Below are 27,137 nucleotides of genomic sequence, written 5' to 3' on the forward strand. Positions count from 1 at the left end.
CGCTCTCTGTGGTTCCCATAACAGCAGTGATGTTTTAAATTGGTGTCTTATACTGCTAGCAAATACCTCATATTTAAATTCAGATGAAATTATGTATTCAGACATATCAAATCTAGCCTTTTAAGAAACGAATGTCCCCAACACCCACTGAGTTCCACTGAGTTGGAGGGAGCACACGGCATTTCCTAGGAATCGGCCCAGAAGATGTATGCAAAAGTACTTTCACAGTAGTTAATGAACCAACAGATAAACATGTGAGGAGAGCACTCAAGCCAATTTTGCCACCAAACGTGACGAATCACTTCACAGTTTTGTGCATCCATTTCCTGCCACTTTTTGTCAGTCTTCCTTAATAAAGCTTTCTGGTGCTGAGACTGTTCCCTGCTACGTGCTTACAGAGTGACTCACACAATTAGATTGTTAGAGGCTAATATAATAAAAATATATTACAGTAAAAATCTAATTTCATTTTAAAAACTAAATAACTCACCGGGAAAGAATTCATCCCTTCAGTTATTACTTGACAAATCCCAAGGCAAATAAATCAGTAAGAAGTTTAAAAAACAGCAAACACTTCACTCATCTGTTATAGTGCAAATGATAATTCTTAGGCTGATATATGCTGCAGAATTCCCAGCTGGTGTATGCACAAACCTAGATTTGGACACAAGCCAGCTTTCAGAGCACATTATTGACTACGTGTTGCAGAAAATCTGATTGCCAAAGTCCTGAAAGGAATTAGTAGAAAATAAAAACACGAGAAAAAAAGAGAAACCGAAGTCCTTATAATGTGGATCCACATAGTTAAAAACTATCAACTGTGATTCCTTTAATCCCTCTGAAGCCTTTGAACTGAAGTGTACATTAACCTGAAACAAATACAGCAGTCAGGAAATGTTATTGTCCATATATCAGTTGCTATGGCACGATAACAACTTTGCATTTATATTCAGAATGTGGATAACCATGGAAAGAGCTGCTTTTATTATAAAGCAGCATTCTTTTAAGGTGCACACTGTATATGGCAGAGTTGCTGTATGCAAAATCTGTAGTTCTTCTGAAGTAGTAGATTGCATCAAATGGAGCAGTTTTGATCAATGAGAAATTGTTTGCAGGCTATCATTATGTTGGCTTCTCTTTCAGTCTTAAGTCAAGGACAGGCCAGGCACAAAAACCACTCTCGTCTCTGTCATGGTTTAACCCAGCAAGCAGCTAAACACCACTCATACCCCATCCTCCCAGTGGAGAACTAGGACATAACCAGGAGAGAAACAAACAAACAAACAAACAAACAAACAAACAAACAAAGCCACACCAGAAGTAGAACTCATGGGCTGAGATAAAAACTAATTGCTAAGACAGAAAAAGAAGATAGAAATAGTAGTAATGATAATAATAGACACAAAACAAGTGATGCACAACACAATTGCTCATCACCTGCTGATCAACACACAGTCAGTTCCTGAGCATTGGCCGTACCCCCAGCCAATGCCTCTCAGTTCTTTGCTTTTTTTCACATGGTACCATTTAGTGTGGATTATTTCTTTGGCTAGTCTGGGTCAAACTGAAATGTGCTTATCTCTGTACAGTACTGCTCAGCAACATCAAGATGTTATCAACATTGTTTTCTTCTCCTAAAGCCAAAATATAGCATCTATCACATCAGACACTATGAAGAAAATAACAGTTTCAGCTGAAACCAAGACAGATTCCAAGTCAGCATTCTCGAAGTAGATGGCAACCTTGGGAATCACCACTAGTGCTGAAGACCCAAATGTTGGAACATGTGTCTAGCCAGGCACTGAGACACCAGGACTGACTGCTTGAAGCAGGAATGGGAAAGAAGGAAACTGGAAAGTTAGGTGCTTTTGCAATGATCTGCTCATGAACTTAGCTGTTTTAAGCCCTGATAAACCATCAGTCAGAACTGCATGGTTTGAGATACTTTCTTGGTCTGAAGAATTAATGTATATGAAGGTGGTTGTGGGTGAGATTTGCTGCTTAGGACAATGCTGTGAACACCCTGACAGAGATTTGTCAATAACAACTTGACAGTCCTGTATCACTGTCAATACAATGGAAAGCACAAGTAAGGGTGAAGAAAGTCAGGAAGAACAAAAAAATGACCATAATTAGTACAAATTCATCTGTGTTTAACCAAGCAGATAATTTCCAATTATTGATTTAACAACACAGTTTTTATATATGTGATGCTCTTGCTAAGATGTCCTCCTTCTGAAGAGCAGAAATGCCTAATAATTAGTGATTAACTTTTGATGACATTTTAATGTCATCATAGACAAAAATTTATTTTAATGGCGCATCCCACTTATATTGAGATACAACAGATCTCCTAAGAAAGTATATATGTTATTTACATGTATAGCAAGTAAATTCATGATGGTCATTGCTGGTTCCATTAGTATCAAATTAACTATGTCCCTGAACTCCTTATCATGAAGTATAAACAAACACTGCTGCAGTTACGCTAATGACAGCAGTTTAAAGAAGGCCAATTAGATTCGCAGGATGCAGTTGAGCATATTTCTCCACAGACACTGTAATTGATGTCATCTATTATTACAGCACAACCATCAAATCTCTGAGATTTCTATGTGGAATATTTTGTGAAAGATACACTCTATTTAAACAGGATGATGAGCGGAAGTGTTGAAGGATGTTTAAAGAAAACAACAGTGAAATCTGGTAACTTGTACCTCCTATTCACAATGACTCCCATATAGTCCCTTGTCTTTGTACACTTCTGAGTTGTCATCCCGATGTTCATTCTAAGATGAGCTAACAAGCTATTTCGAATGGATTGCCAAAACTTGAATTCCCTGGTCTGTATTATTAGCACTCTTTTATTTCTTCTATTGTTGTAAATGCTAAAAGAATGATTACAGGGACTCTAATGTTCAAAATGTTTATTTCCTTTCAAAGCAAGTGAGTTGTTGGGCTAATTAGAAGGGAGTCTTAGATCAGAAACTCAGCTTCCAAACTGAAATGGGAAAATGAAATTCACTGACTAGCAAAACACTGTAAGAGCTTCATTGTGCATGATACTACTTAAACATATCTGAAAGACGTGTCTGCTATATTCTACCAAGACTAATTGAAAACCAGTTAACCGCTTGTATACAGAAATGGTCCCTTGGAAATGTGTTTAAGATGCTATAATATGTATTACAAGAATTTCTACAGTTTTTTGTTAGGTCCCATTTTCTTTCTTTGGTATTCACTGACAAGGTTTGGCTCTTTGTGACTACCTCATTTATTTGTCTCAGTGTTGCACTGAATCTCAGAATAGAACACCATTACCTCACAGCTATGCGAACAATTATCTTATTCATAAGCACTTCTCTATCACCTAATCTAAAGGAAGAACAATATGTCATCTAGGGAACAAATCATGGCTACAAGGCATGCGCTTCAACCTTTGGCATTAGTGGACAGATCACAAACATTGGTTTCCACGTGCCTGCTTCTCCAAAAATCAGTTGTCTCCACACCTCCTTCAGCAACTACCTTCAATGAGGTAAAGAGTTTTCTTACCTATTTGCCAGTCCCAGGGAACTTTCAACAGCTCTTTGTGTTCCATGATTGCACTGTAAGAGAAGAGAAGGCAAAATCTGATGAAAAGGAACAGAAGTTAAATTACTTCTACTCATTCAATTCAAATGCTGGACAAAACAACATAAACAACCTTATAGCAAAAAGTCTCTGTAGGAACCAAATGCAATCAAAATTTGCTAATCCACCCTGCTCCTATGTGTTTGAGAGATCTTCAGGGCAGTAATAAGATGTGATAACACACAATTTGCAGTGGTTTATTTCCAGCTCTCTGAATACCTGTTCCAAAGTGCCCATCCCCCCACCTGTTCAGCCCTCTTGTCTTCTTAATATTCTGAAAGCTTTTGAACTTTAATGATTAATAATGTATCTGCCTGAGTTATTCACCCTTCAGAGTGGCTCTGTGATGAGAGCTGAGTAAATCACTGACATGAGGTGGCAGATATCACAGGCTGGGTTTGAGGAGAGTGCTGTAATTTGTTACTTGCTGAGACAGAGGAAATAGTCACGGCAATGAAAGTCAGGAAACAAAATAAAAGGATGGGCAAACTGCAAAAATCCATTTTCAATATCTTGTAGGTCTTATTTTAAATTAACATCAAAATCCCAGACTCAGAAAATTCTCAAGTGGCAAAAAGTCTGTTCTTCCCAATCCAGGGAAAAAGACCCTTGAAAATTAGGAAGCTCACTCTGCCAGCAGATGTTTCTGATCTGTGATTTACAGATGTATGGAACTCTGCACAGTAGTCTAGGCACTATTTTAACCAAGCATAAAACATGGAATTACACAGGTGTAAAAAGAAAAACCTGGTACAAAAAGTGGTATGTAGGTGATCAAGTCTAACAGTAAAACTACAGAACTCAGTGCCCTCCAGATTAATATGATCTAGAGAGTTGCATCCTGGAAATTCTAATTTGCTTACCTCTGATAGGTGGCAAATTTAATACTGTGGACAGAATAATGAGATTATTTTGTCTGCAGAGTAACTAAATTAGAAGTGCATTTGCATGCAGAAGGCATATGCCTCTTTTATCAGTGATTCCTGAAGAATACCATAAATACAAACTGCAGTGTCTTGCTACAGCAAACAAATTTTGATGTTATTTAAATACATGAACACTGCTTTCATACCATTGCATATCCAATATAAAAGAAGTACAAACCAATATGCTGTGGTATGTGCTTCATTATGACCTGTGAAACAAAGAGGGGTAAGAGCAACTTTGCCAGAGGGCTTCATTTAGTGATACCTGATTCATTGGAGAATAGAACTACAATGAATTCTGAAAGGATGCTGTGATCAGAGGAGTTCCCTGAGGACTGAAAAAGAGACAAAAGCAACATCCAGTTTCAAAAGGGGCAAGAACTTCTGCCTAGACAACCTTACTCTAGACTTTGGGAAGATAATGGAGTAATTGCTCCATTTCCAGGAAATTAATCATGAAGAGATGCCTAGGAACAGCCAGCAGAGTTTCTTCAGAAGCAAACCTACTGCCTTTTATGATGAGATGATTGGTTCCACAGACAATGGAAAAGGAATGGCTGAGAGCATGGAGTGTTATCTACCATGACTTCAGCAGAACTTTCAACACAATTTCCCAAAAAATCCTTAGAGACTGAAAATGTATGGACATATATTGGACAGGTGGATTACCCACAAGGATCAATGGAAAACTGTGTTCAAAAAGTAGTGATCAGCAGATTGAGTACTTCTGACAACTGATTGATGTTTAACATCTTCAGTCTAGAAGACTGGGTGGAATGCACACTTACCAAGTTCACAGAGGATGTCCCATGGGGAGAGCAGCAGATATGCTGCCATTCAGAAAGACCTAACAGGCTGGATAAATGGGCAGGCAGAAATCTAATGAAGTTCAAGAAAAGCAAACACGAACTCTTAAATCTAAGATGAAATATCCCCATGCAACAGTACAGGCTGGGAGCTGAGTGGACAAGAAGCTACACTGTAAAAATCAAACTTGGAGTCTTGGTGTACAGGAGACAGCAACACGTCGGTGTAGCAGAGAAGACCAATTGTGTTAGTAAGAGTCTAGTCAGCAAGTTGAAAGAAGCAATTTATGCAGAAACAGTTTCTGACCAATCCCTGCTTTGTGAATGCCAACCAAACTTTGACCAGTGCTCTTCCCAGCATGCTGGTAAAGCCTTATTTCTGAGGTAAATCCTTATTTCTTATTTCTTCCACCAGGAAGCTTCCTTAAAGTATAAATGGCTTTTGGAGTTTCTTTCCTGTTGAGCCCTCTTTACACGAAGATACCTTGTGCCAGCACCAGATTCTTCCTCCCAGATAAATAAACTATAGACTCTCAGTTGTGACTATCTTCAAGGAGGGTGGAAATGGTACTAACTAATTAAATTTACAAATATGAGACCTGTATTTTACTGTTTAAGTGCACAGCAAGACGAGCACTGCTTGATAACTTCAGAACAAGCCATTACCTACATACCATGAACAATTTAGGTAACAAAAATGCTTTACCTGATAATGTCAGACACATTACATGGCCTTGTATACAATAAAAATCATTTTAAGTCATGTTTTCAGATTCTACATAAATATAATAAGCTTTCTGTCTAAAGAAACAGAACTAATTAAGTAGGAATCAATGGGCCATTTCTTTGACGAGTCTCAGTTCTTAAAGCTGAGTAGCTCAGATGCGCAGGCAAATTACTTGGTTTTGGCTAATAATTAAAAGCTGTTGTGTATGACAAACATCTATGTAAATGTGTTGAACTGAGGTACCTGCTCACTAGGTACATGTGCATGACTCCTAAAATCCATGTTACAATCTTCTGAGTACTAAGTATTTTAAAGTGAAAAGGCCAATTTCTTAAGGACATTTCCATTATTTCTGCCATTTCAGTCTTAATTACACAAAACAAATCAGTCAGTAAAATCTCTTTTGACTGCATGTGTTTTTCAGCCTAAGTAACTTCTAAAAAGTATGAAATAGAACTGTAGAGGGCTGTAGAGAGTTTCCTGTTCACAGATCAGAACAATATGTGAAATATTTACCCGTCTTCAAGGAATACAGGATAAGGATGAGACTTCTCTCTCCTCATGGGACTTCCATTGGAAAAAACAGTTACTGAATTAAAGTACTTAGCTATACATGCTACACATTTGTACTAAAATCCAGCTGCCTCCCAAATCTGCAGATACCTACTCTACACAGGAAATGGCTATCTTTGAAGAGTAGGGCACAGTACCTCAAAGGAGGCCAGAGCTATACTTATTTGAATGACCTTGGAGTTCAAACCTGCTCACTTACAGTTGAATCCCACTGAAGAAGGAGCCAAAAAGTCCAATCATGCCCAGGAACTCCACTCGACTCAGATTTCGGACAATATACTCTTCACAAACGTTTGAGATGCCGTATAGTGTTGCTCCACCCAGTACTAAGAGATCTCCTATCAGTTTATTTTCACCTAGGAATAAACAGGGGAAAAATCAGAACACGTCAGAACAACCTTTTGTCTAGAACTCTTATAAGTTTTGCCCTGTAGACATGACTACTCAGTCACAAAGTAGGCCTTTTCTGGATCAGTAAAATGAATGCAAACGTTTTGTCATCATAACAGTTTTTATCTAGTTATCACAACAAAATCTGGCAGAGGTGAAGCGAGAACTTTATCTATGCTGTGAGTAAAAAAAATATCTGAATGTAAAGAAAAAGTTCTAAAAACTACAGAACTCTTCAGTGATTAGTTCTTTTCATTTTATTATTTTAACTTATATTTTTCCAGATGGAATAGGACAATTTGCATCTCATCTTGAAATCTAAGCAAAAACATGTCTAGTATTTAGATGGGAAACCAACAAAAAATTCTGTGTACCTGTGAAATGAATGAAGAAATTATCACAACCCCAATATTTACCTAATTCTCACATCAAATTGTTTGACAATAGAGAGAAGGGAGGATGAGGTGTAGACAGGGTGATGATATAGAGGTTTTTAAAAAGGAGGTAAATTAACATAGCAGTACCTCACTCATAAAATGAATAGAATGATATGTTTTCAGAACTTTAAGGTATATATAACTACTAAAACACCATATTATCAAAGAATGTTTGAAATCTTTTCAAGTCTTGGGTTCTTTTATTACTTTGGTCCAGAGGGAGACACAGAGAGATCTGATCAAAATTAAGTTCCAGCTTGAAAACTGAGGCCCTGTTTTTGCAGCCTGATGCATGCAATTCCCTCTGCACACAAGGCTTACTGAATGATTTCTAGTAGAGTTACAGCTTCACAAAGCTGCCAGATATTGCTCCAGAACCAAAGAAAGTCAGAAAGACTGGCGACAGTGGAAATTCCTTTGAAAAAACTCAGCAGAAATGCTTGAATATTAGGTGATATTTCTTCTGACATAACCTTTGCTTTCTTTGGAAATACTTCAGTTCAGTTCTTGATTAGCAAAATACGCACTGCAATAAATAGAAATGGAAGCAGAACATTTTTCTTGGTTCAAAATGATCTTTCCAAAATTTTCCCTTGTGGAGTCCTTTTAAACCTTCAATTTTCATACCAGTTTACAGTTCTGAACTTCCCAGTGAGAAAGAATTTATGAAAACAACAATGGTCATAAAAAGGTAGAAAAAGAGCTCAATAATCCTGTATCTTCTCTCAGAATCACAGAACCATAGGGTTTGGAATGGATCTCTGAAGGTCATCAAGTCTAATCTCCTGTTAAAGCAGGTTCCCTAAAACACAGCTGGGTTCTGAATATCTCCAGAGAATGAGACTCCACAGCTCCTCTCAACAACCTGTGCCAGTCTTTTGTCACTATCTACTAGAGGGTGCACTCTATTCCTCCATTGATGAAGATGTTGAACAATACCAGACCCAGCACCAGCCCTTGGGGAACACAGTTAGCTACAGGCCTCCAACTAGACTCTGCACCATTGATCATGACCCTCTGAGCTCTGCCTGGAGACAGTTCTCAATCCACCTCAATGTCCACTTATCTATCCCACCCTTCCTAAGCTTAGCTACAAGAATGTTGTGGGAGACAGTGTCAAACACCTTGCTGAAGTAAAGGCACACCACATCCACTGTCCCCGCCTTATCTACCCAGCTGGTCATGGCATCACACAAGGCTACTGAATTGATCATGAATGATTTCCCCTAATGTCTCCAAAATTAACTATAAGAAAAGTTGTTTATGGACAAATAGGAACAGAGAAAATAATCAAAACACTCCTACTAATACTTGAGTAGTCTCCAGTATTATCTGACTCAGAGACATGGTCTCTGTGTAAACATTACTAGATTCAGTCTCGCATTGAATTTCTGTTTTGCATACACTTTGAGTAACAGTATGTTCATATTTGTCAATTTAGCTTTTTAAGATCTGGCACTTATTTTTCTTTCTGCAATCAGCCACAGAAGATTATGGTAGATGCCCCTAATTTAAAACAAGCATCAGCCCTTTGGAAAACCTTACCCTTGATGCATTTGATGTTCCACAGTGGATCTAATCATCCCTCCCTGAGCTCACTCATGTGGTACTTATTACAACCACTCACTAGCACTTTGGAGAAGTACTGCTGAAAAAGCTTTTGACCTTACAGTTAGTCTCTGCTGAACTGTTGATACAAAAATACCATCCTTTGTATGAGTCAAACACCACAACTCAGGTTGAAATTTTACATAGAAATAAGATGGCCCCAAACAGCAGCTCATGATGGCTCTTCCCAGACCTCACTGATGCTCAAAATTCACAGATTTCACAGACTGTGGCAAACAAGAGACAACTGTTCTTGTCCCCTAAAATATAGAAATAACAAAGTAGTTTACTGAGAGCAAGTACAGATTCACTGATTTTTATGAATTCCTTTATTTTGTTTGTCCAGTCCCAAGAAATAATTTATACATGGAGTGGAACTCTTTAATGTAAAGTCTCTTGAAACCTTCTGTTTTGCTGCCAATATTCATTTTAATTTGCACATTTTTTTAAGGCATAGTTCTACCCCTTCAGACAACTCAGTCACAACAACTCTATTCTGTTGAAGAGAAGAGAACGTGGAAACATATTCCTACATTTCAGCACATTTCACTTTGCCATTTTAAGAAGCTGCAAACTCAATGTGTGGCTCCGGTCTTTATGTCTTCTCTCTGTGTAGAAACAAGCACACAGTCTTGCATGCGCAGGTCCCAATTAAAAGACAACAGAATACGTTAACAAATATTCTTCTTATGGATATATTTCCTAATAACTATATCCATGCTTTAGTAACTAATTCAGCAAATAATATCTGATTATTGCAGGTAGACTGCAAAATGTCAGTGTTTTTCAGCCTTTTCTGCTGATGCCCAATACCCTGCATGCTCCAGCTGAGCCACATCTCACATGCCCAAGCGTGTTATGCTCCAGATTATAGGGATACACGATGTTTATCCCAGAACACAGGGCTGAAATACCAGTCCCTCCGAAATCAGACACTGCTAATGCAGCCTCAGCTGCCTGACTCCACAGTACAGAATATATTCTTTCCTTCATAGGTCAGGTGGAGCTATTTTTGGAGGAGAGCAACAAGCTATAAGTCCTCAGGACAGAGATAAAAAGGGACTGGGAGGTGTAGTGAGTACTTTCCCAAACTTCCTTTTTTTGTTCGGTTGCATCTTGGCAAATGCAGATCTTAGAGTGCTTGCATTTGTATTCAGTGAGAATTTTAAATCCCGGTGTATTATGTTCAGCTCACAATTCAGTGCTTTTAATTAAGAACGAAAACTGTGCCTAATTGACAGCCTTTGAAAAGAATTTCCAGCCTTCCCACATCATTTGTGTTGGCGCTAGAAAAATCAATGAGACAGAGGAAGTTCATCGATGAAATCTAACTCTGTCTAGTCTACATTAATAGCTACGTGCACATTATTTGTATGATGCTGCACACAAAAAAGAACATTTTATGCACAAGAGGGTACTTCTCAACAGTTACGCATGCAAATCCCAAATCTTTACTTTGAGACTGTATCATAACTCAGTACAGTTAGTATGTAGGTCTGGTGTCTTCTAGTACCTAACAAGCGACCTTGTCTCTGTACAAAAAAGGAGCAAAGTTAAGCAGCAGTACATAGTGGACCAGAGAGACAGTATACTCAGAGATATAGTCAATCTAGAAAGGAAACAACTAAGATCTGCTTGCCCTAAGCAGAATGAAACTACAAGCATTTAGTTTGTCCCTCTGCACAAAAGATGATACGCGTTGCATGCACAGAGCAAATCCATTTGCAGAAGTGGTGAATTTTAATTGCTGATCCATTTTTGTTCTCTACCCCTCATGACAATGAAGCACCCCTTGAACGGTGCAGAGCTTTGTATCCATGAAGACACAGGATTTCCTGACAACTTCCAATTTTCCATGCCCCAAACCAAAATGTTCTCATTACAGTTCTCATTACTGGAACTTCCTAGTACTAGACAATAATCCTTACTCACCTGCTCCTTGCTGTCTCCCAACAAGGACATCTGCTCCTGCCATGCAGCCCATGCCCAGAATACAGACCACGATCCCAATGAAATGTACTGCCTTGTATCGTACCAGCAAGAAGAACCAGGAGAGCAGTATCACCACTGGGATGACAAAACAATCTAGGAGCTGTAAAGATTGAGAAGAAAAAAACAACAAATCAGCTGCTAACCTTTTGCCCTTAATTCTAGGATACATTTCAGAAGACAATAACAGAGTTATTTATTTAAGAATGGCACTATCTACCACATAGAAAATGTATAAAAGTCCGTGTGTCATCCAACAGGCAGATGATAAGACACTATTCTAATCGTTCCACTAATTCAGGAGAGATGTTGCAAGCTGTTTTAAGACAGAACTGAACTTACATTGCTCTTTGATTCAGATGCACATTCCAAATCTACGGCATGGAAAACTGGGCCAAAAGAGAGCCACAGTATTCTCCATCTGGTCTTCACCTCTGGTAATTAAGGGATAGAGAGCGTACTTTTCCTGCAGTCTAGACATATGCTTTGATTCAGACGTTTCAGGTCCAATTAGCAGAAATGTTCATAATACACAAGTTGGCCAGGTTTTCAAAATCTGGCCATATAAATCACGGGTTTTTTGCATGCAGAATACTTGTGAAAAATCTGTCCCCTGTGGGGACTGTTAGCTCCTTAGAAAAATAGTCCCATATGCCTCTGAAGGAAAAAAAATAAATAAACACCTTGCCTGCAGTGCGGGAAGCTCAGTCTTCCTGCCAACAGAATTAGGTAAGAGCTTTCTCTAAGAAGTGTTATGAAAAATAATCTTTAATTGGTCTCTTCAGAGAGACGCAGCAACAAACCCAGAGGATCCATGATTAAAAAAGAAATACACCAAATGTTTGCGAGAGGACCTTGAGATTTTGAGATGAAATTATATTTTAGGAACTATCAGTATGTCACCAAGGAACAAAAATACCTGTGTACGAATCACTCAAAGATATCTGAATTTAAGAATGTGAATCCCACTTTCTAAAGGCATCTATATAGTTAAGAGATGGGATTCTTTTGAATGAGATTTAAAGAAGTGTATGTAATATGAATTACTATTCAATGCCATTTGATACAGTGGGGACTAGATCTATACAGCTGCTGCTTCTTTCAAATTAAAAGGTGTGGATCAAACAGTAATGGGGGAGATGGTAACTGTAGTTCTCAGAAACACTTCTGGATACTGTGACCTTGATTTTAGGTTATATAATTTGTTTTTTGTTTTTTTTTTTTTTTAAATTCTCTTTGGGCCTACTTTCTGTTCTTTTGTTCTCTCAGAGTGACAAGTCACTGAGCACACTAAGGATTATCAGATAATGATTATTACCCTTTCAACTTCTTTGTCTGCTAGTGGGGTTATCTGAAGAGAAATGTAATTTGATTTGAATATCAGTCAGTCTTTACCTGTGAGCTACTTATGCCATAAACACTAAATTTAGGGGTTTTTAAAACATTCAAAAGCTTTCCTTAAGAAAAAAATGTTTGAAAACCCAGAGTATGCAGTTGAATTGCCCTCTTTTCAAAGATCCCACAGTCAGTTGGTGGCAAGTCTTTAGAAGATAAACTTCACCATCAGGGACACACACACAGCTCTCAGGTGATTCATGCAGTCCCAAAGAACAGCAGAACTGATGAGGAAAATTACAAATTGGAAAGGACTATGCTGAAGGAGCATTCTGCATTTTAAATGAGAACAAATAATTTAAAATGCATGACAAAGCCTCTTTACAGTGAAAACCATCTTCACTGGTCCTCAAAATGCAGTCCTTTACAGACACAACACAGAAGGGAACTTCTGGGTTGAAAGTCCAGCAGAACTGGTGCAAGCTCCTTTGTTTTTACATAGCATCTGCTCTGCCACTGAAAAGCCCATAATATATACAGGGTACAAGTGACCTAACACTCAGTAACTTCTTTTTGTAAAAGCATGCTTAGGAAATATGACTTCAACACCTCAAGTTTTGTTTCCTAGACAGTCTGCAGTCTACTGGGATGTCCCTCTCTCCCTGAGGGCTCTTTTCCAGTCAGACCTGAGGACAAAATTCAGTGGCCAACTGAATTCTTCTGACAGACAAAGAAATTGTGGTCTTCCTGGTGGCCACTGTCTGCCATCAGAAGATGGCTGTGCACTTAATCACAGAGAGAGAGACACTGAGTCATTTGGGTGCACCCGTGAGAGCAGTTCTTCCAGCCAACTGCTTAGGTCTGACAAGAGCCCAAACCGCAGGACTAAAAGGACCAACTTCCAAAGCTGTGCTGCTGGGAATACTTCCAAGGGCAGGACTACCAGATGTGGGCATTACATCCTGGCATGTTTTATGGGTGAAGTGGCACATGGCCTTCTCCTGTCACTGGGAGGAGAGACGGGCCATAGCTCACCAACACAGACATCACTGCTGTTTGAACAGCATTCTCTGCATGTTTATCAAGCATTGTGGATTTCTGAGCTTGGTTAGCACAGTCCTAACACATACCAGCAATATAACGTGCCTGAAGGATGCTTTCTCTTCAGCATAAGCTTTGGGATGTGAATCCAACTGAACACCTCTGTTCTCAATTACAGTTCACGTCATCACACCTGCACACATGCTTTTTGTTATCTGCACTAGCACACATCTGCTAGAGGTGGAGTGAAGGTGTGAAGCAGTTTCTCCTCATGTTGCCTAATAGCTGTCCCTGAAGGTATGTGTCTATCTCATTCCAATCCACTGCAGTGCTGAACAGGTGAGCTTAACTTACTGCTAGTTTGCATTAAGGCCAGGTGGAGGAGACCAAAATTTGATACCTGTAAGAGTCACTTCAACCTGGCCCAGTGCAAGTGGCTTCTACTGTATCATGAGAGAGTTATAACAACTCACTTAACTTTGTACTAGAGAAGAGAAAAATACATCCTAATGCTAAATTCAGAGCTGGACACAAGTGAAGTACTGGCAGCCAGAGTCACTGCACAGTCTGCTATCACTTCCAGTCTGTGAGCAAGCTCTGCTCCACCATACACACACACACACACACAAACATACACATGGACATACACATACACGTACCACCATGGAGACGATTGACCATGCCTGAGACAGAGCAGAGAGAGGCATATTCCACAGTTAAGTACAGAGGTCCTTCAGTATCAGCTTATCACCCATCCACTACCAGTTACTAGCTCCTATTGAAAAGCTACTGTCTGCAAACAGCTTTCCACTTCTATTTTGTGCAAAGCTGTCTGAGTGAATCTCAGTCATCACTGAAACCACCACTTGATTCTGAAAAGTTGGGAGGTCCAGTGAGTTACACAAACAGCCTTTAAGAACAGATTCAAGAAGATGAAGATGTCAACTTACAGCCATTAACTACCATGTCTCAAGAGACACAGAATAACTGCGTGAATATTTTTAGCCCTTACTGCCTGAAATATGGTCCTTGTCCACCTTCACAAGTAGGACTTGGCGCTGTATGTTTACTGTGGGACAGAAGCTCTGGTCTGCTCTGCTTTACCTACCCTGGGCTCGGCATACCAAAAGAGCATTTTCTTGTGGCTGTGAGATATAAATTAGGATGCTAGTGTGATTTCAACAACCACTTTTAAACACTGTCTCTACCTGCAGCATGTGTACTTCAATATGCAAATTCTCACTAAGAGTCTTTTTGAGGAAGATTTTTAAAATTCATCTAATTCCATAAATATTTAAACACACCTATGCTTTCAAGTATGTGAAATTGTCTCTTTTCAGCACTAACTTCAAGAGAAGCATGAACAGAACCTGTCACAAACCAGCAATGCTGACATCAGCTGGAAAACATTGCTTTGAAGCCAGCAGTCCAAGGTCTGACCCACAAAATGCTATTTGCAGTACTGCAGCATCGGTAGATATGAACAGTGAATGCAAATAACATCCACTGACACCACACAGTTCTTGAATCGTGCCCAGTTTACACTTGAATATAACAATGGAGTAGATAGAAACAATGGGGTGGACACCTTACCACGATGTGAGCCTCAAGATAACATAGGGTATATCGGTAACTATTGCCTTACATTTCACTTCTCCTAGGCTAAATTCACTCTGCCTTTCTTTTTTTTTCCACAGACATATCTGTCTAGTTAAAGAAAAAATGCACATACATTCTCCAGACAAAAGATGTGCCATCACAGATTGCCTGATGTGTGATAAGGCTTTCTTGAATTCTTTGTTGCTTTTTCTTTTGTCTGCTACTAATTATTGCAGCTAATAAAACACATTATACCTAATTGCCATTTTTCTGAGTATAAAGCCTCAACATTAACAAAGATAAACTATGTTCAGCATGAATTTCATTCACAGCAAATAAAGGTCAGTCATTTATCAGTATTTCCCTAGGAACAGTCTCCTATATTTTCCTTCTTTTTAATTGCTTATTCAAAGGTACTGCAAACACCCTGACATTATGTTAAATTAATGAGTGACCTGATTTCAGTCAAAGTTATCAGATCACACAAGTTATCAGATCTGAGTAATCCACAGGAAAACATATTTCTTGTTTTGCTATGGAAGGATATTAAAACTGATATCAAAGTGTAGTGCAGACAGCTTGAACATTATGTGTAGAAGGAGGCAGAAGAACAGCTCTTTGCTTTGACCCTGCTATGTTTTTCTGTGGTTTCTCTTACTGAGAGCTCTGAATCAGGTCACTTGAGAAGGCAGGATATAAAAATACCTTATCTACTGATACACAATTTTACAGAAGCTACTTGGTAAGAAGAGAGCAGTGCTACTTTAGAGACTGAAGACTCTTATTTGATTCTAAAAGATATCACATTGCATCTGAGTCTGTTGATACACAACGTTGAAATTTATTTCCTCTGATTGTTTGTTAGAGTACACTCACTTCTTTACACTCCTGATTCACAGATAAATACTCTCTTGCTACCAATAAACACCAAGCCTCTGATCTCACAAATTCAGCAAGCGCCTGCCCATATAGAGCAAGAACGTGCTGCTAGTGTTTGGAAAGTGGATCTGGCAAGCTTTAGAAAAAAGGTCTGTAATGCAGAGTGTGAACTGCTGATCTGTAGCCATATCAAAAAGAAAAAAGCTGGTCAGCAAACTTCCTGTGGGAGCAGCTGAGCTGAATCTTCCTTTTTAAACATTCATTGAATTTTTTCCCCCCAGTTATAAGCCCTTTTTATTTCACATTAGGGGTTTCTCATTAGTGCTGCCCTCAAGCAAATCATGCAGAGAGTCAGCTGTACCCTCTACTCAGCTTGCTCTCTAGAGCAGAGAGATCAGTGAAATCAGTGTCACAGCCACACAAGCTTTGTATTGTCACATAGATGTGATGGCTACTGAAATTCAGCATGAGAACTGGTAAGTTTAATACAAAAGCAAGTTCTGTATCCAGGAAGAGACAGACCTTTGCTGTACTTTGTACAGTACTTTGCTTTTCAGTCAAAGGAAGAAAAGGTTTGCCACTAATTCCAGCAAATTTTTTGTTCCAATTTTCCCACTGCTTTCACAATGTCACACTCACCTGAGTCACTCCACGTTAAACATGCACAAAACCAGCTGAGATGTAAAACCTCAGTGAGCCACCTGCCCTTGGGCTGCCCGCAAACAGAAACTTTCTGCAAGGAAAGCGTGGATGCTGGTAATGCTTCTGGCAGATTTATTTTAAGCAATTCAAATTTAAAAAAATTATGGTTTTACCTTTTGTGTTCTGCTGTGTTTCTATTTGTGATCATAACCATATCACTTTTTTCTTTTTTTTTTTTTTTTCCCCCATGGTTTATGTGACCACAGATTTAATTTACAGACTGTTAATTACTTCATCATGCCAAAGCATAGGGTACTACAGGTAGGAAGATTGGTGAAAGAATCAGTTAGAGGCATCATTTGCCTATAAAACAATCTAAACAATCTAAAAATGTTTTGCTTTCATGCTATGGAAGAAACAAAAGCCAGAAGACTTCTCCCAGTCTGAAGCCTCTTTAATATTTTGCCCTTGAGATCTCGCAAACTACTTTTTCTTTGGGCCACATGACTGGTATTTCTGTAACCATTCCCGTCAGCTCCATTAATTCTTTTCCAGGATTTCCTCCTTTTCCCTGCAGAAGCTGAAACTTCTTGAGAATATTCACTAGTGGAAGTCTTTCACCTATACCGGCACATCAACACCTGAGATGAGGATTATTATTGCTCCAAATTTCTGTGTACATTAAAGGAATTCATTGAGGTCTTGCAGATATTTAAAATGACAAGGGGTGGACACATCAACCCACAGTTCCTCTGCTCTCTATTCTGTGTGTACTCTTTATTGTGAAATTGAGTAATTTCATCTTGACGCATTAAAAAATAAGATCTTAGGACATACCTTTTCATTCCTTTCTTCCTCTCACTACTAACACTGCAGCTTACGGAAGATCTGCTCAAATACCCCAGTCAAGGAAGAGTACAAACAAACTGACTCCTGAAATAGATTTTCCCTTAACCAGCTTCCTCCTTTGACTGCCTCCATCACTGGCAGATCATTCTAAGACAGCAGATGGTTTTTCCAGCAGTGACATATTTCTGTAGAAAAATAAAATGCATTTTCTGTTTTGTTCTGTCCAAGTGTGAAGACTGGACACAGGTTTTGAAGACCATTTTCTCAAGGTTACCAATTAGATATTTCTCTGTGCCGCTGGTTGCTGTATGTTATACAGGGAATTAGATTCTGGCATGGTTTTGGAAAAGTCAGAGATAACTCCTGCAGCAAATACTCTGCTTTGGCATTTCACCTGCATGAATATGCAAAATGGGCACAGAATGCCAAATTCACTGTTGTTGTAATGGGCACAGATTCACCGACTTTAGGGAGATCTTGCATATTTATGTTAGTAACAAGCCTGGCTTGGTGTAAATCTTGCCATTAGAAAATACCTAGAGCTAAGCTGATTTCAAAACTTCATAGAGAGACTGGGAGGAGGGAGCTGGTTTGTTAACTATGAGCGCGTAACTGCTAAAAGACAGAATAACAACTCAAAATACAATAAAAAAACAAATGCAAGATACACCCAACAGATTTTCCCAATACACGTGTATAGTAGGCACAGTAGCATTCTGCAAACATGGTTAACAGTGCATGTTTTCCCTCAAAACCCTGAAGCAAAACAGGAAAATCTGGCCATGCTTACATGCATGGGGATTGAGGGAGGAAGGCAAGGAGTGGTTCTCTCTACTTCCAAGATATTTCACATTAGTGAGCACTGGGCAAAGTGGATCAACAGCTTCAATATTGCAAATCCCTTGCTCATCACCTCCCAGATTTGCTTCAAAATTATCTCAAATCTTCTGCCTCAATGCACATCAAGTCCATGGGGACTAAAAACAAAGCAAAGTCTGCCATCCAGCACTTCTATAATAAGAACCTACTGCTGACTTCACTCCTTTTTTGGTGGCAGTTGTTGAGGTATAAAAACTGCCACAGGTAATTGGAAGTATGATGTACTGCTGAGGCTCACAGAGATCTAAGAGTAGTTGAGAACATAAGCATCATAGTTTTATTGTCTGTCTCCTGATGTCTATAAATCCTAGCTTTTACTACCTTTGTTTTCATCATGCCAATCAAAGGCTTGATTGCCCAAGGAATAAATTACCAGATAAATCACTATGTGAAAATATAGCTCTCTCTTTGACAGTGCCTTATTTTTTTGTGACACCAGATGCACATGCTACAATTCCACTATAAAAGGCATTGCACATATAGTTCAGTGATGTCACACCACATGAAAAGGACCGCATTCCAACTAGACGGAGTAAATCAACAGCATAATATGGAGAACAGAGTATCTGCAGAAAGGAAAGTTGTGGTGATGAAGAGGAAGAAGGGGAGCACAGTCTGCCTCATAATGTAGCCTAATGATGAGAAAGCACTTATCTGGAAGATTACAAATGTGAAAGTCAGAGTCTAAACATAGTTTCAAACCAATTATATTATCTACATCTAAATAGTTGCAAGAATCTTATAGTTCGGAATCTTATAATTCCCTCTGGGGAAGCCAATTTTATCTGCCATGTAAGTGGTGTTAACTCTTACAGCAGTCAAAACACACTTCTTCAATAGCTATAAAAATTTCCACAGGCCTACGCCAGAGCTGTGTTAAAATCAGGGTAAGAATGGAAAGTATTACCACAGGTACTCATGAAAGTTAGGTGTATAGTTCTAAAATAAAGCCATAGGTTCACATTCTAGTATATACTGGAGGCTTCAGTGCAGTTCTGTACCTGCTGCAAATGACACTGAGAAGACTGCAATAATTTGTGTAAGTTAGATCAAAACATCAAAGAGAAAATAAAAACTATTTTACAAGTTCTTGGCTACCTGAGAATCAGAACTAATGCAACTGGGAGCATTAAATGTGACTGATCTGTAGGAGTTCTTGAACAGTGTGTTTTTGGATGTCTAAATTAATCTGTGGACAAACTGCACTGCCTTCTGTGTGACGTATTCTCAGTTTTTAAATGAACAGAGAACAGTCTTCACTTACAGGATTGCTGTTCTAAGAATTTTCCTTGATGTAGAATGGCCGAGTTTCAGTTGCCTCCAGCTGAGATAGAATTAACTCAAACTCTCCATATCAGCTACTGTTTTAACATTTATGACTATATGTAAACAGTGGCTCTACATTTGCAATTTGGAAAGCACTCCAGACTTTCTGCAAGCACTTGAGGCATGCTAAGATCATATCTAACAAATTGAGTTCTTCAGGGTACTTTGGTGCAAGAATACTTAGCTTTTGAATTTTTAAATGGAAGTAGATATTAAGGTGGCAAGCTCTGGCAATACAGAAGCACTTTAGGCATACGAGGAATAAACTTGAAGCTGCAAAGAAGGAGGAACAGCCTGAACTGCTCATATCCTAAGACCATGCCATTGGTATTGGGTTAGTATATACTGACCAAGGGGTGCTAGCTGTCTACAAGCATTTTAACTATATATAGAAAATTAGATGTGAATTTTTATACTTTTTGTTTTTAATTGTTCTGTTAAATCTAGTTGCCCTTGGATTCCATTCCAGGTGCCTAAAGGATATCTTGAATTTTATCCTTAGCAAATGACTGAAACCTTGGATTTTGAAATGTAAACAGTACATTGGATGTCATGGTGGAACTGAGCAACACATTTTCAGACAACAATTATACAATAACTGAGAATCTGAAATCATCCAAAGGACATCCAAAAGCAAAGGTATCCATATCCATTTCTGGCTTATGCTTGTGTATCCTGGTTCACTGTGGTTTTGAAGGAAACTGGTGAAATATCTTAGGAAATGTTATCAGTGAATTCTGTTTTCCCAAACCAAAATCCCTTAAACAACAAAAGCAACAACAACAACCAACTTTAATGTGTCATTTAGAAAAGATTTTGAGTATAAAAAAGTGGGGGAAAGAAGGGCAAAATTTTCAGCCTTTTTTCCCTGAACCACAATGAGATAATGTCCACTGCAGGGTAAAAAATGGAGTTTAAAACTGAAACTTCAAGAGTACAGAGAGTTTAGAGCTACTTGTAAAACAAACATGTTGAGTGCTCACGGTTGTCCAATGAAAGGAAAACTCTAAATCAACTGTATTACTGGTATGTAGTGGTTTACAGTTAGACTTTGGGTTGTCGTTTTTTTTCTTGCTGGAAGCAGCTTTTTCTTTTTCCTAAAGGCACCAGAAGCCCATTACATTCATTTGCTAGTTTTGTGTGATGGAGCAGAGATGTGGAAAAAGTATATGCTGTAAAACTTATTTCCTCGTGAAATGGTCCATGTATCACCACTATTAAAACACTACGAGATTTCTCAATTACTACAGGTCAATTTCAACCAGCTAGTAAGTCTAAAATATTAAAAACTTATTTTCCCTCCATCAAAAAAGATCTGGTGTCAGTGAACATTTATGGTCTCTTATGTAGTGCTCTTGCAGAATGAGGATTTTCCTCTCCTGAAAAGAGTAGACTGTTTGCTTTTCCTGATTCTAGGAACAACTTGCTTTTGTACATCTTTTACTTTTTATTTCATATCAGTTATACCAGTGTTTCATCTTCACTTGAAATAGGGTGTTGTTGTTCTACAGCTCACAAAACGTCTAAACAAATGACCTCATCCACTAACCCATGGGTGTTTTTTGCCGTGTCTGGGACATGCTGAGTGAAAAACAACTGTCTTGTGGTGCATATAAGAGATATATATAGTTAGGGTATATAAGCAACAAAACATTATATATTTTTGTATTATTTTAATTAATGCATAAAAGAGGGCAAAAAAAAACCTTTAAAACTAGTAGGATATTTGACCCTGTTTCTGAGAAACAAATGCAACAGTCTGGTTTGGTGGCAGTGAATGCAATTGTTAGTAAGCTCACACGGTGCTCATCAGAGACTTTGAATGAAATTATTCGGCAATCCTGAAACCTATTCTTAAAGTCCTCAATCAAAACAGAAAGCAGAGCTGCATATATTTTGCTGTTCATAGAACTGTGTTCAGCCAGTGTATCAAAATGCATGAAATTACTTGCCATAACTTCAATCAGAACTGCACTGAGCCCTCCCTGTGCCATGGTTTCAGCTCAGACATTGTTAAGAGCTCACCGATGTGCAGCTGTTGTTGAGCAGTAGGGCTGGGCTTAGCTGCTTGGCATGGCAGAGCTGCTGCCATGGTGGCATGGGGAAGGGGTGCCCACAGGTCAGGCTGGGCTGGGCTATGTACGGCTGGAAGGCTGTGGGTTGGACTGCTCTAACTATTCTGATGATAGAGGTACCTGTAAATATCTACTACAAACCTTGGATTCATGGGGCTTTTTAAAAATTATTTTTATTTTTATTTTAGCTTCTTATTGAGCTAAAAACATTCAGTATTTTCCAACATAACTTTTTCAACTATGGAAGAAATATATTCCTAATTACCTTTGGTTCTGCAGAACATTAAGCGCTCCTCCAGTATTTTACTGTCTCTAAGAAAACTCCAGGCAAACAAGGTGCAAAATAAACTGAAAGCTATCTAGTGTTGCCCTGTGATATAGAGATAACATAAAAAGGGAGTAGGTTTGGTTTAGAGCAAGTAGCAATGAAGTATGTAATGATTTCCCAAGACAGACAATTTCCAGTCTCTTAAAAATGTTTCTATTATTCACTTCTCTATTTAAATGGGAAGAAGACTCCATCTTAGGTATCTGTATTTCAAACATACAGGTTTGATCTTTGGAGAAGTCTCTACCCTAGTTTTTATTCACTCAGTTTTTAGATTTTAAGGGACGCGCTTTGATAGCTGTAGTTAAACTATTATATAACATAATGCATCTCTTGGCTTGCATACGAGAAATATTTCTTTATCACAACTGCATTAATTTTACTTATTGATAAGTTTGACAATAAGATCTGATTTCAGAATCCTAAAAGAAGCGCTTTTTTCCAAGTACAATATAAAGTGAGAAAAACAACATGTAATACCATCTGAAAACAGTTCCTCAAAGAAGCAAATTAAGTAATTCAGTCAAAAATGTGATTGAGTGGTTTAGCACTGGAAAACAAAATGTAAGCCACTATGTTTTTGTAGAGTTTGGAAAATACTGAGTACTAAAACTAATGCAATAAGAAAAATTATCTTATGGGATGGCATTAAAAGCACAGAGAAGACATAGAAAAGAACCAGCTGTCAGTGTACTAAAGACAATGGAAGCTGCTATTCCACCAAAAAGGGAATATCCTTTATGTACTTACCTGTACACTAGTAAGAGTGGTGTATTGATAAGCTTTTACTACCAGGTAATTGGCTTCTATATCTACTATCCCCAAGATCATGTACTTCCACCATCTCCTTTTCAAAATTGCCAGCAAGTTTTCTTCTCCTGTGGTTAAAAAGAGAAAAGAATAATTATGTAAAAGAGGTAGGTTTATGTGCACAAAGTACCTGCATGTCAAGAGAAATTATCTAGAAGATCTCTTGCATTTTCAATGTGCAGTTGAAAAACACTATGTATAACTTGGTATTGCCAGGAAATGAAAACTAACGCACTCTATTTGTCTTGCAGATATTTTATAAAACAGCCAGCTTTGTAAAGTAATTTGTGAAGGCTGGACTGTTTCCTCAATTGAGATACAATGCTAAGAAAAACATGTGAAGCTTGGGTAGATTGTAAATGTGTTTTTAGCTTTATTTTTATGCATGCACATATATATGTGTATATAAAACAGTAAAGAATAGAGTTTCTCATTGAGTACACTTACACCCTCCTTACACACTGATAGATGTTTCTTGCCACAAGTGAGAGATTACCAATATTTACAGCTACAATGAAATATGAGAAATATGAGGGCAACAATAGGAGGCCTTTTGGGTGGACTGCAGATCTTGATCAAAGGATAGCTATTATGACCCTAGAGGTCCAAAGTATTTGACCTGTTTGGAGAAAGGTTTCACTGAAACAGACAGACAGTATGACAGGTTGCTCTGCTCCTAGGACCAGTTTCTGAAGGAACAAGGTTTGTTCTGTAATGCCTTGCATGGGAACCCTGCCGATCACCCCGTACTCAATTTCTACCATATGAAGACTGACATAACAATATGACCTTCATATCAAACCCACAACTTTCAAAAGGTCAAAGGAGTCCTCACACTAGGCTAGGGATTATTTTTGTTCTCAGTGCAAAACTTCATTAATGAGAGGTGGACAAACCTGAAGTCAGTATTGCTGCAGCCTTTCTAAGTGTCTGTGATCATCAAAATGGGTGGTGGAAAATAGTGAAGAAAGGGAACATGGTTGTCAGTTGGCACTAAAACCTTTTCAGGCTTTCCAACTCTCCCTCACCATTTTCCATCATTACAAGTGTGTTCATTCTCTGGTTCAAATGGTGATATGTGTGCTGTCATACTGCAAGAAATGGCAGGCTTTCTACAGTGCAGGAATATCTCAGATTTTATCAGATGCAATCACAGAAAAATGGATAACAACTTCAGCAGTTCGTTCACAATCTGAGATGTTAAATCTTGGAGTGACTTGAGTAGATATTTACCTGAAAAAAGCATCTGAATCATTTGATATTTGTCCATTAACAGATACTCGATATATACACACTTATAGGGAGATATTATGCCACAACGTAATATTACTTGCTGCAGTGATGATGACGCTGAGTGTGAGATCATAAATGTTAAATCCTTCCTTCCCATCCTTCTTTCCTTCCTTCTCTCTCCTCTTTCTATTTCTTGCTCTCTCTCAATAGGCAGCAGACAAATAGAAGAAACGAGATGCTGAGGAAGCTAATTATTATAGACTAAATAAGAATGATTCAGTACATTCAACCATACCCCACTTTCCTGTCACCACCAACTCATCCGAGAACTTTCACTAAAGAGAAATTCCCTCCCTTTGTTTTTACTGTGATTCAGGAACAATGCATTTCAGACATGAAATGAGAGTAAATGTATGTATTTGTTATGATGACTTGAGCACACAGCAAACTTTTAGGTCTTTTTGTATCTTTTAGATCATTTAGGGAGGTATTTTCAAAAAAGCATTCAAGATGAGATGTCCTAACTCCTACTAAAATCAGTGTAAAGCATGCAGATAGATCCCTCCCAGGTAATGAAACTCTCTAATTTTTATGCTGCCCACATAATACCTTTATAATACCATCTGAAAAACACCAACGCAGTTGAACGGCTGAAAAGGCACCTCAGTGCAAATTTTGAGAATGTTTAAAAACCAAAGATGTCAAATTATCAGACAGTATCAGGCTCCCAGTGTCATTGCAGTCCTTATTCCAAAAGTGAAAATCCCACCTAAGTCCGGTGTTATCACTGAGACCTATACCTACAAAGCAGAAAGAAGCAGCAGGCTCAAGGTCTGAACACAGCATTTGGGCACCTAGGCAAGGACTATGAAAAAATCTCAAGGGACATTTTGGTGCCTTTGGTTTCCCACTTTTTTCCAGCTTCAACTTCCAGCCACAGATCACCATATTGCTCGGATGTAGACAGATTAATTAGGCATGGAACGCATGTTCTAGCTACAGGGTAAAGTAAGGGTTTCCATAGGTGGAAAGTAAATCTTTTACATTTTTAGCTGCCATTCATGATTCTCCCTTTTGCTTTCCCAACCCTTTCTAGGCTAATGACAGAAATAAGAAAAATATTTGGCAAGTGATATTTTATCTTTGATGTAAAGCTCTGAGATGTTCCCAACTCCAAAAGATCAAGTTAAGCTGAGGAGGCTCTGCAGAACAAAAGGTAATGATGAAATGAATTTATGCAGGCACCATACAGCTCTGATGAACATTGGTTTAGCTTCACAGCAAGTGTCTTTGTCTGACCCAGTGGAAAGCTGAGAGGTGTGCAGGCATTCAGCATGACAGAAATAAAACAGAGAATTTATTCCTGGAAAAAAAATCCTGTGCATGAGCTGCCTTCCTCTGTGGAACACACTTTGTCTTTGCTTCCATTCACAGGCTATAATTCCTTATATCTGGCATGTAAGAAAGGTTCGGTTTCTGATGTGGGTCCCTTTGTTCACATTGTTATTATCTTTTCCCATTAACCTTAGCAGTTGCATATAAGTATTAGCAAAATCAACCCACTCATCTGAAGCTATCTGAGGAAAAAGCCATGTATGTTTGACTCACGGTTAATATGGGGGTTGTCAGTTGTTCAGTGTTCTCTGTTTCTTTAGCGCTGCAATCAAAATTCATGGAGGGAATTAATTTGAATTGCTCTTAAAATGGGAGAGTTTATGTGAAGAGGGCAGGGGACAGAAGATGATCATCTGCAGTGGGCAGCAATCCAAAGCTATGGACAAATCAAAAGGAGGTAGGTGGAGTACTTGAGTGGAGATGGGGCTGAAATAAATTCACCATGCTGAAAGGCAGTCATTCATAGAGAGGTGTGAGCAATGCCAGTAGAAAGCAGTGGTTTCTGTGGAGATGTGTGCTGCCAGGAGCGGACCTCTGGACATTGATCACAGGTGGCATCCTCAGTGAATAGTGTGACAACAGAGAGAAGAGTAATGGGAGTTAGGCTTCTATTTAACTTGGGGAGACTACAGTGAGAAGCCGAGGGCTTCAAGAGGTTCATTCATAAGACTACATCCTAAACAGGAATAAATATCACCTTTGCACTAGAAACTAAAAGGAGGAATAATCACTCAAAGACAAAACAAAAAGAGGCATACTGTCTTATTTTTCTTTTTTTTTTTCTAATTTGCCTTGATGACAAATTGCAGCAAAATGAATTGAGTACTACAAGTTGTAAGTGTTCTACAATGAAGGAACAAATGTAGATGCCTAAACCTGAACTAGTTGGCAAGGCATTTTAAAACATTAGAATTATTCATCTGACATATTCCAGATGGATTGTTTAGGATGAGATAATGGCTGTTTTGAAAACAAACATCCCTCCTACTGAATGTAAAAGCAGGAGAGATTGTGTCAGATTGTGTGTTTTTGTTATTATCTGAATAGGACTGTGACTAAAGCTTCCAGGCAGTCATAAAAACAAATAATCAAACTGACAAGCACAGGTTAGCTCGAAGGCAACATTTCCAGCAAGCCAACAGAACACACTGGTGCTGGTGAACATGTGTTTATGTGAGTGCATGGAGTAGTGCCGTCCAGACAGTGCTATTTTTTGATGGAAACTCCCATTCAACAAAAGCAAAAACAAACCCCTAACTTCTGTCAGCACCTGGGCACTTTGGAAATCAGTCTAATCCAAATGTACTGTACAATTAAAGACAAATCACATATTAATAATGTTTTCAGATTCAGAAGTCTAACATACTGTTAGTACAGAGAAACACCAACTTTGTTCTTTAGAGGATATGTTTAATTCTATTTTTTTCTAGCTAATTTTGCAGTGAAACACACAGTTGCCAGTTGTATATACAGAGAAACCCTTGGTGTTTGGAATGAAAAGCTACAGCTTTTTGTCTCTGCTGGCTCAAATTAAAAATCAACAAATCAGCTGCTTTGTAGAAGAGATGATGTTACATCATATAATAAGGATTTACCCCTGGGGGTTTACAGAATTAAAAATAAATTAGAGAAAATTAAAGGAGGCTTTAGCTGTGCA

The 27,137-nt window shown here is 38.5% G+C and overlaps 1 protein-coding gene across 1 annotated transcript in view; it reads right to left on the bottom strand.

The window, feature by feature from the left end:
* Positions 1-27,137, bottom strand: part of SLC35F1 (solute carrier family 35 member F1) — a 217,680-nt gene that overhangs the window by 22,599 nt on the left and 167,944 nt on the right. Inside the window, exons 3-6 of the mRNA XM_015858777.3 lie at positions 22,793-22,920; positions 11,033-11,192; positions 6,865-7,021; positions 3,556-3,608 (exon numbers count right to left, since the gene is read on the bottom strand). Of these exons, the coding sequence (XP_015714263.2) occupies positions 3,556-3,608; positions 6,865-7,021; positions 11,033-11,192; positions 22,793-22,920 (498 nt within the window). The remainder of the gene's footprint in view (positions 1-3,555; positions 3,609-6,864; positions 7,022-11,032; positions 11,193-22,792; positions 22,921-27,137) is intronic.

The sequence above is a fragment of the Coturnix japonica genome, chromosome 3, assembly GCF_054131305.1.
Source record: "Coturnix japonica strain WE chromosome 3, WE-NBRP24, whole genome shotgun sequence".
Lineage (NCBI taxonomy): Eukaryota > Metazoa > Chordata > Aves > Galliformes > Phasianidae > Coturnix > Coturnix japonica.